General features: G+C 46.6%; 3 protein-coding genes across 5 annotated transcripts; 1 reads left to right on the top strand and 2 right to left on the bottom strand.

Annotated features, from left to right (window-relative positions):
- Positions 1-2,697: 2,697 nt before the first annotated feature.
- Positions 2,698-4,860, bottom strand: LOC108022114 (plasminogen-like). Its single transcript, XM_044092546.2, has 7 exons — positions 4,626-4,860; positions 4,522-4,570; positions 4,057-4,196; positions 3,476-4,000; positions 3,367-3,415; positions 3,167-3,306; positions 2,698-3,112 (listed from the first exon to the last, which is right to left on the bottom strand). Exons 1-7 carry the CDS (start codon positions 4,840-4,842, stop codon positions 2,820-2,822), a joined length of 1,413 nt encoding a protein of 470 aa, XP_043948481.1. The 5' UTR covers positions 4,843-4,860; the 3' UTR covers positions 2,698-2,819.
- A 256-nt stretch (positions 4,861-5,116) lies between these two features.
- Positions 5,117-5,957, top strand: LOC108022334 (uncharacterized). The gene has a single exon (XM_017091197.3). It carries the CDS (start codon positions 5,240-5,242, stop codon positions 5,882-5,884), a length of 645 nt encoding a protein of 214 aa, XP_016946686.1. The 5' UTR covers positions 5,117-5,239; the 3' UTR covers positions 5,885-5,957.
- Positions 5,958-8,611: 2,654 nt separating this feature from the next.
- On the bottom strand, positions 8,612-14,792 carry LOC108022837 (mitochondrial proton/calcium exchanger protein). Of its 3 annotated transcripts, none has more exons than XM_017092009.3 (5): positions 14,760-14,792; positions 14,030-14,343; positions 10,086-12,403; positions 9,728-10,024; positions 8,612-9,665 (listed from the first exon to the last, which is right to left on the bottom strand). In XM_017092009.3, exons 2-5 carry the CDS (start codon positions 14,100-14,102, stop codon positions 9,303-9,305), a joined length of 3,051 nt encoding a protein of 1,016 aa, XP_016947498.1. In that variant the 5' UTR covers positions 14,103-14,343; positions 14,760-14,792; the 3' UTR covers positions 8,612-9,302. The 3 variants fall into 3 exon arrangements, with proteins under 3 accessions (XP_016947498.1, XP_016947497.1, XP_043947835.1); XM_017092008.3 differs by having other exon boundaries at positions 14,712-14,787; XM_044091900.1 differs by lacking the exons at positions 14,030-14,343; positions 14,760-14,792 and adding an exon at positions 13,597-13,615.
- Positions 14,793-14,801: the final 9 nt, after the last annotated feature.

Here is a 14,801-nt window from a genome sequence, read left to right as displayed (position 1 = left end):
ATTTCTAAATACCAAAGCAGGAGTAATATTTAAGTAGCATTCACGCCTTAAATACTCTTTAGTGCAGCTGTGGTCTTTGCAAATATTTCCACCGCCCCTGCAATCTCGGCCATTTAATCAGTTTGTATTTGTATCTTTGGCCCCTCACCAAAGAGGCGGCAACGTGTATATTTGTTTGGTTGGCCAGGACAAGCTGACGCTGGCAAAATGCAAATGACCTTTGACCATTGACGGCAGACAGCTGCCGAGCGGAGGGGGCGGGGTGGGCCATTTCCAAGGCAAACTCGAGGCTTCTGGCCGCCACGACTCTAGCTCTATCTCTATATTACGTATACGTAAGCCTGCGTGTGGCCCGGCTAAGTAAACACTGGCGAGGATTGGGGCGGGGTGCGCCTGGTGTTTCAAACGGGGCGGCCAGACATTCACCTGAGCCCTTTTTAATAAACCCAGCAATGCACACGCCATTGTTGACTCAGTCCTTTCGCAGCTCCGACCTCTGCGAATCCAGCTCCTGCGCGTCCTTATGGAGATGGAGATGGAGATGTTGCGAGAGCCCGGCCCCAAAGTGCCATTCGGAGTCAACGAACTTTGGCCTGGCCAACAGTGTCCGCCACTCTGGTGTCGGTTCCACGGTCGTTTGGCCATGTTCCTCTTGAACTTGGCGGACGAAGATGATTTTGTGATTACTCCAGAATTAGTCCAGTCCCAGGGTAATAGGCCTTCTTAATCATTTTATGTCTTAGTTGGAAAAACTTCAAAGAAATAGAGAGAGATAAGGGAGTTCAGCAAATCATGTTTTTAGCTTTAAAATAAACCCACCTTATTGATAAGCGGGAGTCCAACACAAGAAACAATAGACTATGGGAATCTACAAACACATTTAGTTAGATCGTTAGTTAGTTAGAGATAACGAATCTGGAATCTGTTTTAATCTGAATTTGCATCAATCGTCTCCTTAATCCAGTCCATGTAATGAAAGGACGCTTCGTGGTCCCACAATTATCGTCTAGCAAGGAGGCCGATCCTTCGGTGGAAGCCAGAAAAACACAGACTGCTATCACGATTCCAGCTACGACGATCTTCATCTTGAGGCGACGACAGAACTCTTAGCACTCAGGGCGATAATGCTTTATATAGCAGTCCAAAGCTGTTTTTACTACTTTTTTTACTTTATGGCCAAGCCGCATCACTAATCATGATCAGGAAATACATACTTAAATGTTTGGAACTACAACTTGGGGTTGGCAGTCTTCATAGGGAATTCTTAGGAAATACTATATGTCTGCCCATTCCTTGCCGCCACACGAACAGAGGTCGGCACAACCACAAACAACAGCTCAACATAGCTTTTACCATAATGGCTTTAAAACATTGGCGGTACCCACCATCTGGTAATCTCATTACATCGTGGGTTGAGTTGGGCATTCAATGTAATTAGAAATAAAATGTGGCAATGATTGTGGGCTGCTTTTGGGGCTGGCAATAATGTAATTTAGAAGTTTTAACTTGCCCGCTGCCAATTGCAATTGCAAGTTGCCAGTTGCGCGTTGCAAGTTCCACTCACGCAACCGCGAATAAAGTGCAACCAATTGCAGTAAAGTGCAACTGCAACTCCATCACCGAGCGCGCTTTTCCCGCATTTCCGGGCTAACTAAAAGCCAAATGGCGACAAATGCTGTGCAAATTAAGGAGGTGGGCAAATGGAGAAAAATGCAGCGGGCGAGGGAAAATGGGAATGGAGGCGAATCGACTCAGATCGAAGTGGAAGGTGGAAAGTGGCGAGTGGCAAGTGGCAAGTGGAGAGAATTTCCCGCTAATGGTCAGCGAGGGTCGAGGAAATTGCGAGTGCTCAGCTGTCGCGCACTTTCGCCTTATTAAAGTTGCAAGTCGCCCAATTTTTCAGTTCCGAGTGCATTGCGATGACACTCCACGCCCATCTATCATATCAAAGCCGGGCCAAAATCAATCTGCGATACTGCATCAAATGTCAAATAGAAAACGCAATCGCAGCAAAAGTTTCGCGTTTCCGTGATATATTCCAGGAGTCAAGATAAAAACAGACGTGCAGCTAATTTATGCAGTTTCGCCGGAGGCGAGCACAGGTGAAGCTGGGTAAACAAGACCCGAAAACCCAACCCCAAAAACACCTTTAACCAAGCCGCCGAGTAAACAGAGGAGATTCGGCTGCGGAAATAAACAAGCCAATTGGAACGAGACCAAATCAATGCCGCACATACATGTATCCCCCAGATATGTCTCCCTGGAGTTCTAAGTGCGAGCAGCGGAAGAACCTGTCGATTTCTGCCGGGCTTATAGAGTTTCCCGGCGCAACTGCCAGTGCAACCACGACACGCGACCCCATGCATATAAACATCTCACAGTCTGGCGACATATCTGCGATATTTTTATGGCCAACGTGTGGGCCAAGGCTTGCCTTTGGGCCAGACTGAAAAATACACGGGAAATGCGAGAGAAATGTGTCTGTAGAGCGCCCTTATCTCTGTATAATCCACTTTATGTGCTCACACTGCCACACAAATTGAAAATAAACACGAATTCGGGTTGCACAGGGAGGAGGGCAAGGCTGGCAAAAATTCAGCTGGGGATTACCACTTATTGAGAATCAAAGCCGGCATTTATAGAAGACATAAACTCCTCCCCCCCGCGGAGCATTATTAGGTGCTTATGGTCGGCTCGCCCAGTGAAAGGGCCAAAGAGTCGAGTGCAAGCAATTTATTATCTTTGAAATTTAAAATTTTGGATTTATCAAAGCTCAAAATGTATTGCATTAAATTGCATATTACACGGCTCGTTATATTTCAATTTTCATCCACAGTACTCGCTATCCATGACCTGTGATGTCGGACATCTTCGCAGATGGTCAGACCTCTGAAGGAATAGCAACCAAGGCCAGTCAAAACCAGCCAATTCCTTTTCGAGTTGGACACAATTTTTACAGCAAAACCGCCAGCTATTTCGTTGTGCCCTGGGATCATACAAATTTGCGTGGGTTGGAGTTCGGTTGCGAGTGCACAAATATCGGCAGCTGCATACATCCAAGAGTAAAGTAGGTTGTTTTCCTTGGCGAGCAGACAGATCGGCCTGACTCCATCTGCGGAAGGAATAAAGTTAGTGCTTGGAGCGCTCTATTTGTAGGACTAGCTACCCGGATAGTACACTCGTCGATTGAGTTTCAGCAAAGCTATGTTATTTGACCTGGTTAAAAAGTTGTAATTCGGATGCTTGAAGACTGAGGCAACAGAGTATTCTCCAATGGCCCTCCTCCGATGCTTCACAGTCACAGTTCTGCAAATGAATTTCAATATCTCATTTTTTATTTACAAATAACACCCTCAGACTCCTCACATAAATAGCCGAATACATGGTAGGAGCTTGCTTTGTGTGAGGACAAATTCTGGAAACCGAAAGCGTTAGTTATCTGGTTCACAATAAGTAAATATATATAGATACATACGGTCCGTGATCAGAACGCCCTCCGTCTCAAGGACGAGTCCAGCAATGTGCGCGGTCAGGAGATCGCTTGTGTCCCCACCCCCACCCCCGCAATCTCCATACAACCAAAAGTTCTCATAATTTTGCACTTGGGAGTCATCAAGCCTCTTCATAGTGTCCTCGATCCAGTCCACGTAGCTGGTCACACATGTATAGATCCCCAGGTTCTGGTAGTTCTCCAGGCCGTAGCTCACAATGCCTATCTGCGTTTGGCGACTGTAGTATTCGGCGACCAATGGACCTCCTGAATCTCCTTTGCACGCATCTGCGGCAGGAGCCCCAGCACAAATCTGATAGGAAGGCACTGGCAGTCTGGTTACCCTTTCGCACTCTGCTCGATTATAGTTATTCAGCATGGCCGTTTGAAGGGTTTCGCTCTCCTGGCCATTGGAAGTTATTCCCCAGCCAAAAACCCTGAACGACTGTGTGCTCTCAACCCGGTATTTAAATGCCTGATCCAGAACTATGCAGATGGGATAGATAACGTCTGTGGAGAAATCGATTGGTTAGGAGATTATCTGCTTAGCAGTCGAGCTTAAATACCACTGTAGGCCACCGCACCGTCCAGCCTCAGCAGGGCTATGTCATTCCAAGGACCATTAAATGCACTGTGTACCTCAACATGGCTGACTCGGTACCGAGCAAGGGGTTGATGTTTGTTGTAGGCTCCCAGGCTAACCATTCTTAAATTAAAACAAAAACGATTAGCATTAAAAAAAATGTTAAATTAAACTAAATAAATATAACTCATCATAACATTGGAACTCTAAGAAACTTAAGATCATTTTTCTGAGAATCCTTAAATAGACTTAACAACTGGTGACATAATCGTCGTTACCAAAGGACGTGGACTGTCTTCCACAGTTATAAAAGGAAGTTTGGAATATGATGATGTAGTGTGTTCTGATTATAATTTTATGCCAAACGATTATACATTTTCAGAATATACTAACTACTCCTTTGTTCTAATTTTCTGAGTAGTTCCACAGCTCTTTTGAATTTACTTACAAGTTCTGTTGATTGTATTTTACACAATGAGCAGCGGTTAATACATAGTCTGAAAAGGAATCAGGAATATTTTTAAAATCCCTTTTTTTGTTTTGAATACAAACGTTTGTTAATCAGCGTCCCGCCACAGATAAAAGCATTTGAATCGTGGATAGCTGCCATCCAACCCGCATTTCCTGCATACGAGCCATTGGATATTCTGTATTCCAGACCTTCAGGTAGTCCTCCACCGAGTCCACAGGGTTCCTCCAGGTACCGGACAGCTCCTATGCAGATCGGAAGCAAAATGAGCACACAAAGCACAGCTTGAAGCGACTGCATTTCACGAGGCGCTCTGAAGTACTGAAACGCCGAAGTGTGTCTGACTCCAGCTTAGATACTTACAGCAGAAGAAGATTAGCATTCAAAATAATTTTGTTATGTCTAAAGAAAGGCGATAAGAGCCCGACCTATAAAACATTTCGTTATCAGCGATTCGTCACTCAAAAGAAAGAATTCATCAATTTATAATCAGCCAAAACTTAGGTACCCTTGCTATTATTATTATTATGAACATTACAATCTAATATTATGTCATGCTAGAAATAAACACACTTATTTAAGACTAGCTTATTCAAGTACTGAAAGCCACATTGTAGATCTTGATCACAACAGCTCTATCATTTTCCCTTCAGTGTCAATCAAATTTTGTAGTTATTTCTATTGGTATCTTATATTTATGGACATGTTCAAATCTTCTAATAAACCAGTAACATCAAAATTTCAATGTGTGGTGATGCAGCGGGTAGCTCCGGGGAAATCAAGTAAATCCTCAGTTGCGCTGGTTTCGGTTGATAACCCCAGGAATGTGGCCAAGGTTACTTCAACTTCTCGTAATCTACCAGCACCGGAAATGGCATCATCGAAGCAGAAGTCCCATTCGCAGCGAGCCATAAAAATAGCGATCGTAAGGCCAAAAACAGTGGGTGTGTCCGTTCGGAACTCAAATTCCTCTCCAAGACCGCCAACCTCCCGAAGCACTGGCAGCACCAGGAGCACTGCATCCAGTAGGACCCAGCAGTTCTTCCTCCACCTAAGGTCTTCGAATGGCGTGTACCGTCGCTCCAAGCATGGCGTCTTCGACTACCATCTGTCCCCGTTGGAGGAGACGGTGTTCGACCAAAGCACGGTGTATCCCATGAAATCCGTGCCAGCCGTGGAGCTCCAGCTGCTGCGCAATGGTCAGCGGAGCACCTACCTAGAGAGGCGATACGAACGCAGCCCGGACGACAAGTACAACTACCCCGAGGCCACCAGCTGGCGGTACGGCTGGTTCCACCGCGAGTCCGATCCCTTCCAGAAACGAATACCCAGGCGAGATTAGAATAGCCTGTAGTATAGCTTTTATTCGCGGAAGCTGTAGGTAATAAAAATGCAATAAATCAAAAGTAACAATGTTTTTGATTTTTTCTCACTTAAATGGTGGCTTATGTATATTCCGGAATAGAAATATGAGTAAGACCTTCGCTTGTATTTCATATACAAATTTTTAGTCGGCCTCGCAGCAGTTTCCCAGAGACAGCGATTGATCGGCTTGGACTGCATATTGAAGAAAAGTAGCCTGTAACACATAAAACGATAACATATTTAAAGTAAAAATTAAAATTATTTAATTAACAAATCTGATAAAAAAAACATGTTCTTTTAACATAGTATAAGTGGTTCCGAAACATCCTTACGATTCATAGAACATTACAGGTAGTCGAAAATATTACATTCCTTAGATGTTGGTAAAGCTGAAATGGTTTAATAATTTTGATATGGGACGTTATTTCTTTGAAAATAAACCAAAATAGAGCTATGAAAACTCGTCTGACCCTTCGGAGGACTGGGCTCCTCGACTTAAGGTAATAATAGGGCCGATGGGCGAGTTCCCAGAGGAACACACAAAGTTTCAACATTTGAAATGTGTATGCTTGTTGATTATTAAAGACCCTAATGGAATTCCGCTAACGTTTCTGACTAATTCTCTCGTGGTCATTAATTTTTGAATCAAAAGCAATTGTCTGCAAGACGTATGCAAACATCTTTAAAGCACAAAAACCGAAAATCATGGACTCTTCAGCCAATAAATCCCCAAGGCTCTGCCGAAAATAATTGATTTCATAGCAGCTACGTAGGATTAATTTTACAGAAAATGAAAAGAAATCAAATAGTCAGTGAGAAGATTTTATGGTGATTAAAAAATACAAACATTTTATAGTCAAGAGTATTTACATTTTTCACAAATGATGTGAGAGCCGCCAGTTGTATGACCCAGTTACTGCTCATTTTTGGTCCAAAACTCGAGACCAAAACTTTGTTGGGGGCGGAAAAATGTCTAATTTCCGGGGAAGAGCAAATTAAATGAAAAAATGCTGCAATCCAGATGGACAGCTGCATCTGGTGTGCATCAGCGCCGCCGACGACGGGCTCATCCCGAGTTAAAATACGATATGTGGGCCAGATGCCAGGGGCTCCGACTGACAGCCCCCGACTTTCTGACACTGCCGACTTGAACTTCTGTTGTTTTGCTGCCTTCGAAAGTGCAGCCCAGAGTTTTCCGAGCCGCGCCTGTGATTGGCCAGAAAAACAAATTGCATTTAGGATGGCTGCTGCTCATATGACGTGCGTGCAACGGGGCGTATGCTTGTTGTCTGGCATTTAAAACGGGGCAAAGTTGATGGCAAAGTTGTGGAAACTCGTTGCGGCTGCCGGCCTTTTGATTGACTCATGAAAGTCGGCAACTTTTTAATTGTTTTGTAACATTTCTTCAAATAATTTCTGCCATTTTTACGCGGGATTCTCCGGGGCGTTGGCTCTCAAACTTATAAACTTCGTTCCACGGGCGAGGGACAACGAACTGCGATACCGAAGTACTGCAGTACTGAAATGCTTTAAATTCACCCGGTCCGCTTGTCTTATGTCCTCTGTCGCTGATTGTCTGCAATTCATGGCAGATTTCGAGTTTCATTGTTGCATCCGAAGCACTTTGAGCTGTGCAAACTTTCGCCCAGACCAGAGTGTCTCGGCAGAACTTTGCTGGCCCCCGCCCCATCCCGTCCGGCTGGCCATATCCTGCCACCCCTCCGGATCCGCTGGTCCTCCGAGCCGGACCGCTCTGTCTGCGGTGCCCAGTGGTTGGGTTGTTGGGCTGTTGGGTTTTGCCTGATTGCAAACAACAATTCCCTCCCAGCGGAGCTGAAGTTTATTATTATTTGGCTTGTTTCGCGTTTTGGCGGTTTTATTTACCTTTAAATAAATTTCCGTTTTATTCCTTGGCAGCTCTTCGCGCTTATTTGTTTTCGATTTCGTTGCTGGCCGTCCGCAAGTTTCCCCGTATTTACTGGGATTGATTAATGTGGCGGTATACACATCATAATTACGCGTATTCAATTGTCTTAAGCCATTCAAAACAATAATGTTTAATAATGTCTGCTTGTACCAATTCTTATACTACCAATTCTGTCTAATTATAATACTAATCCCTATTTCCTGCATCTCCTCATTTGATTATTTTGTTGCTTTTCCCGGACAAAGGAGGCCAAACTATTTGAGGGCGTTTCTAAATATTTTACGAGTACCACCGCACTTTCTTGGCCAATGCTGAATATGATGGGAATTTATGGGTCAGCGGGCAGGAAAAGATGAAAATTTTGAACATTTTGTGGTAATTTTTATTACTTCTATTGCCCAGGATATGATGCTGCTCCTCCGCTCCTCGCAGGCCCCAACTAACTTGGCCGTAAAAGTTTGGGTTCTGTGGTTCTCGATTGCGAATCACAGCCGGCCAGTTGGCCAGTTGGCGAGTCTGGGGGAGTTCGTTTTCGGGGCTGGGCGGTTTGGCTCTGGAACGCCATTTCGCTCCCGAGGCAATAAACAATGCAAAAATATATAATTCCGAGCAATCAATGCGGTTTGTTCGGTCTCAGTCGGTTACTTAAAAATCCCAATGCTTTGCCGGCAGCAGTAATTTCTGGCAAATTGTTGATAATGCCAGATGGAAATTGTGCATCGCAAGGAAAATCATTTCACAAACAGCTAGATGACCCCGAAAATTACGCCCGGTTAATTGTTTTTATACTAACTTTTATTGCGAAACACTTTTACAAATTCCTTTTAGCTAACTCAAGCACACATTATTGTTTAGGGCTATCACGTGGTTTCAATTCAACTTCAACATCTCGTAGTGCCTAAAAACCGGTCGGTTAAACTCATTTGCTTCATGCAAATACACATCAACTGAAGGAGGGTACAAATCGTAAATTAACATTTCGCTTAATGATCACAATCGCTTCGCTAATATTTTTGTTTTTTTCGGTCCAAGTGAATGGGAGGTACATGACACTTATTGCGGATGTAGCTGTGGGTTCTTTGAGTGTAAAACTAGGGCGTTAGAAATCAAGATACATGGGTTAAGGTGATATATTCTTATGTATTTCTAGTAGTTTCTGCTTTGTGCCTTACTTAGAGAAGATACCGTACTACAGCCACGCGTTAAGTAAAGCACACGCTCCAGATCCTGCTCCAGGATCTCGGATTCAGTTAAATACAGAGTCGCCTTCTCGTTTCGATTTTCTCCCTACGTTTACGTTAAGTGGTAACAATTAATTCTTTGTATAGTCGGAACAATATGGGGGGACACACGAGCAGCACCTCCTCCGCCCCTACTCCATCATCACACATCACTTCGGCTTAGGTACACGTTCAGGAGTCGTCTCGGTCGATCCCTCCTTGGACTTCTCGGTCTTCTCCTCAGCCGGTCAGAGCAGCTTCTTGGCCGTAATCGTCGTGGACAGGGTGGATGCGGTGGCCGTTGCCTTCTTGGACGTCGGTGGTTGCGTTGGTGTTTGTATCGTGGGCGGCAGGCCAATGTCCGTTGTGGGCAGGATCTTCTCCATTTGCCGCTCGGCCGCCTCTCGGAGCGCTGATTCCGTCGTTGCTGCGCCAGTGATTCCGCCGCCAGTTCCTCCACTGCTGGCACCGCCACCAGACTTTCCGGCTGGACCCGATCCTGCCGAAGCCTTCGGGGGCGAGTTGGGATCTGCCTTAGTCTCCTTTGGCGCCGCTTCGTCCAGGCTCTTGGAGTTGTCCTTTAACGTCTTGGCCGTGTCCTTAAAATCGGGCTGAAAGAGCACAAAAATATTTGATAAATACTTGCACTTGTAAGATAATAAACCAAACTTACCTCCGCCTTCAATTCCTTGGCTTTATCAGGCACTGTTTCCTCCTTATCGCGCAGTGCGTTGGCAATGTCGCGAATCTCCTTGGCGGAGTCGTGAACATCATTCACCAGCTTGGCCAAGTCCTTATCCACCTTGTCCACCTCAGACTTCAGTTTCTCAGCCTCCTTCATGCTCTTGGCAATGGCCTTTTCAATCTTCTGTTCTGCCTGCAGCACTTGCTCCTTGTCAAGCAGACTGATGAGCTCCTCAATGGCCTTCTCGCTCAGCTTAATGTTGTCACGACCAATGGACTCCATGACCTGTCAAAAACAACTTATCTGTTTAGTATAGTTTTAAAATGCATTCAAAGCATATATTTACCTTGCGGATATCGTTGACGGTCACCACGCCATCTTTGTCGGCATCAAACTTCTCCAGGACGGCTTCGATGTGCTTGAGTCGCGCCTCATCGCTGGTTTCCTTTAGCACCTTGATGTTATTCATCAGATCGTCGATGCGCAGCATCTCCTCGTTGCGCCGCTGGGTCGCCTGCTTGGACAGGAGCTCGGTGAACTCCTCCAGCTGCTTCTTGTCGATTTTGGTGGCCTCCCTGTCGATGCTCTGCACCGCCTTGGTGATCTCTTGCACCGAAAGCAGTCCATCCTTGTCCGCATCTAGTTTGACCAGCAGATCCCCGACAACCTTGAATCGCTCCTCATCAGAGGCCTCCTTCATGCGCTTGATGGTGGAGACCAGCTCGTCGATGTGCACCATCTGCTGCGGCTCGGCAGTAGGGCTGGGGGCCTCGAAATCGGTGGACTCTGCCTGCTTGATCTGGTTTTGCCTTGCCTCCAGGTCGTTTAGCACATTATCCAGCTGGGAAATCATCTTGTTGACACGGTTGTAGAGCATCTTGGCCGCCCTGCTCTCGCGCACTGGCTCCTTGACCACTTGTCGCACCTCCCGCAACTCCTCCACATCCTCCTTGTAGTCGGCCAGCTCCTCCTTCAGTTCCTTGATTGTTTCCTTCTCTACCACGAGCTGCTTATCGGATGATAGGGTCTTGAGGGCGTCGGACAGCAGTTGGACATCCGTAGAGGAAATGCCCTTGTCCGTCTCGGACACCGAGGCCTTCTCCTTGAGGTCCAGAAGATTCTGGGCACTGGCCAGCTTTTCGGCAAACACATACGGAGCGGGAATCTCCTCCTTGATAGCCGATCGCTTGGCGATAGTTTCCTCGTGCTCCTCCTCCCGTTCCTCGCGAATCTTCCGCTCCTCCTCCTTGATGATCTCGATCTTGGTCTTGTTGTCCACCTTGCCCTCGCTCTCGCCGATGGCGTGACGTGTGTGGGCGCCCACTGCATCAGGCAGCACGCGCATTGTCTCCTTGAGCTTATCGGTGGTGATGCTGTCATCGGAAATGAGCATGGTCCTCGAGAGGAGTAGCAGCGTGGGCGGCACCTGCTCGTTCAGTGAGAGATCGATCCATTCCTTCAGCTGGAATCGGAGACGTTCCTCCGTGAGTCCATAGGCGCGCATACCACGCGCCTTGCACGCCTGCTGCAACTCCAAAAGATCCAGGGAGTCGACTCCTTCGCGGGCAATCACTCGGTCATCGGTGGCCAAAGATCGCAGCTTCAGCCGCAGCTGAAAACGCAGCAGCGTGGTGGTGCCTATCGTGTTTAGCTCGAGGACGCGGCAAAGAGCCGCCAACTGCTCCCGTGAAAGGGAGTCCAGGGTGATCTCGTCGTCGAATCGCTTGGCGAACTTGATGATATCATCGTTGCTTACGGCCTCAGTGGGATTGCGGATCTTGGTGAAGAAGGCCTCAAACTGCTTGGCCTCCTCGCTGCTGTGCTCCTTGTGCTGGACGGGCATCTGATCGAGGGTCTGCTGCAGGAACTTGGCCACCTCGAGGCGGACGCTCAGCGACTGGCGCAGCTTCTCCTGCCGATCGGTTGAGGTCTGGAAAGTGGAGGGCAGCATGCCGGGGAAAAATTTGATGAACAGCGGTAGCAGCAGCTCCATGAAGGGCACAATGATGAACACCGAGAAGGGGATCAGTCGGAACAGATCCGAGGTGGTCCGCTGCAGTTGCTTGTTCTCGCGCCGCGTGAGCGTCTTGCCGTTGAGCACCCTCCAAAGGAGCTTCGAGCAGATGGCCACGTCGATGGAGAGCAGCCGAAAGCCGTGGTAGTAGTGCACCAGCTCGTCCCAAATGCGTGTCCTGAGCGGCTTCTTTGGCTTGGCCACCGACTTGTCAGTGGTTTGGGCCAAAGATGTCGTCGAAGCAGTAGCCGAAGTGGAGCCCGCCGTCGCACTAGCGTTTTGACCCTTCTCCGAGGAGGCAGTGGCGGTGGCTGCAGTGCTACCAGTTACTGCCGCCGCCTGGCCGTTGGCCACCTCCTTCATGATCTCCTCGACCTTCTCCTTCTGCTGGTTCTTCAGCTTCTTGACGGTCACGTCGATCTTCGAGCTGGACGTCTCCCACATCGACCGGCTGGCGTGCAGATGCCTGAATCCATGGCCAGAGTAGTGGTAACCGTAGCTGGCGTGTGGCTGGAATCTCCGTTGGGCGCCCAGCGATCTGCTAATCTCTAGCGCCGATGTTGAAGCGGATCTCCGGGGCCGCTCATCCACTGTGGCGGGTCCATCTGTGAAGTTGGTCGAACTACATGCGCAATAGCTCGATTTTATATCTGTAAAAGAGTAGGAAAAACTGTGGTTAGTATGAAAAATTGGATCTCTGATTATTGTAGGCTCATAAAATAAGTCCCCTTGACCGTGAATTCTTCAGAGGGTTCATCCTTGTATTGTAGCATCATCCTAAGAGAACAATTCCCTGATAATCCTAAAGAAAGAACAAATGTTTCAAAGAATTTGTTTTGCTTAATTGTTTAAAGAATGCATCTTCCAGTTCAATGAACTGATTCTATAGTACATATGTAAGTAACAACTGTGTGACGGAAGGCTTTTCCGAAACACCTTTCCTTTCTCTCTATGAAAATGAAATCAGTTCAACAATCTTGAACAGCCGGCGAAAAGGGGGAAACAAAGAGCTAGTACAAAAGCACACAATAAATTATTAATCACAACGATAATCACAACAAAAAACAAGAAGAGTTTGCGGGTGATAAGCGTTTTACCCCCTGATTAGGATTTTTTGTGGGGATTGGGAGTGGAGCTGACGTTGATAATGGCAAAGGCAAAGATCGCCGACGACCGGGGAGACAAATTAGCACCTGGAGTGGAGCTTACATAAATCGCAAAGCAGACCGAAATTCACACAAAGACTGCGAGGCTTCTATCTCTATAAATAAACGATTTAGCAAACATTCAGAAATGTGCGCCGAGTGCAATTGTTTACAGCGCACTTTTCCTTTTCACCTCTCGCATCTGATTTTCCGATTCTTGGCAATTGCTCAAGGTAAGTGAGTGAAAAGCGAGAAAAGGGGGAACCAGAAAAAGGAACTGCGGTGGAGAAAGTGAAGGCGGTTCTGACCTCTTTTCGGCTCTTCTTACATATTGTACGCCTGTTTTCAGGTCTAAATAATGGGTTTTGCACTGAACTGTGACTGTACTTTTCCGCAGGTGCCTCCCGGTCTGCCGTTTTCGCGTACCTGTCCCTGGCACCTGTGCCTTGTTAGGGTATTTCTGGGAAAATCTAAAATTGTAGCGCAAATAATGCCAAATTTGTGAGTGACAAGGGGAAATTGTCGGTTTGCTCTACAAGAACTTGTTAGAAAAAGGCTGAAGGCATTAATAATATCCTTTTTATTATGAATTTATAGGGAAAACACCAGATTGTTACTAATATAAAGTAGATTTCAACTTTGTCATAGCAAAGTACGTGGGAATTATGAAAGTTCTAATGACAAATAATAAGCCATACACATAAGCCAAGAGATTAGATTGTCTGTTGTCGCGATTTAAAGTCAACAAAACTAAAAAACAATATGAGTAATTAAATTAGCAGGTGAGCTTCCAGGGACGGATCAAAAAGAGGGTTCGCGTATAAAAAACCGGTTAAAAACTTAAAGATTGAGAGAATTTCCTGGTTATTTGTTCAAAACAAGAATATTTGGGCCCCCCTTAAAATATTCTACGGCTGCGCCCCAGCTTGTTCACCCTACTGTAGAATTTCCCTGGGAAATTTCCAGCGCACGTAGTAGTTCCCAGCCACGGTCAGCTGTTGCCTTCCAGCGAAAGTGCAGTCAAAACAAAATAATGGATAAGGGGCGCACACACACGCGAATGGGGCAAAATCAATGGAAAGTTTTGGGGGACTTTTCGCTTTGCTTCTGCCTCTGTTTTGGCCAACTTACAGCGCTTGTAGACGTTCTGGGCCAAGTGACTCGTCCGCAGGCTGCGTCCCTTGTGGCGGAGCAGGGCGTTCATGGCGACGACTGCGTGCGGGGGCGGTGGGGGACGGGGCTCGGCTCGGCTGCCAATCCGAATCCAAAGTATTTTCAATTGTAATTTTGAATTTCCGACAAGCTGTCTGTGGATTGTGTATCTTTGGGTTCTCTGTCGCTTCTCTGATTCCCTTCTCCACCTCTCCGCTTTTGTTTTGCTTGCTGTCGCTTATCTTCTCCTCTTTCGCTGGCGCAAGGCAACGGTTTCTTTCCACGATTCCCGTCTGGTGAAAAAGTAAATAGAAGGTGGGGATTTCTGCTGTTAGCCTACTGTGGATTTGGTCAAGAACTCAATAAATTGATTTAGTCACAAGTTGTTTCGATGTCTAAAACGGAAAAGTTAGACAGCACACACACAGGCGCGCGCACACACACACGCCTGAGCTACGTCATCGCCGCAATATCGCGCGATCCGCATTGTTTTTGCCTCGCACTCCTTCCAAAATCAAATTACACAACTACAGCAACAATTTCGAATTATTTTCGCATTTCGTGCAGCTGACAACCGGTTAAATCAGGCCTTTAATTTAGCCGTTGGCTGTAGCGTGCTCTTCAGGCAGTCTATATATGCAATAACATTTCTCACTCCTACCGTGGCTGGTTAATAATAAAAACTAAACTAAGCCGTCTGTTTTCTCACTTTTTTCACGTTGCTTTCGGTGTGACCGTTCTGCGAGTGCTG

Source organism: Drosophila biarmipes, chromosome 2R, assembly GCF_025231255.1.
Source record: "Drosophila biarmipes strain raj3 chromosome 2R, RU_DBia_V1.1, whole genome shotgun sequence".
Classification (NCBI taxonomy): Eukaryota; Metazoa; Arthropoda; class Insecta; order Diptera; family Drosophilidae; genus Drosophila; species Drosophila biarmipes.
Note: the sequence above shows the minus strand (reverse complement) of the source record. Positions and strands in the feature narration are given on the sequence as shown.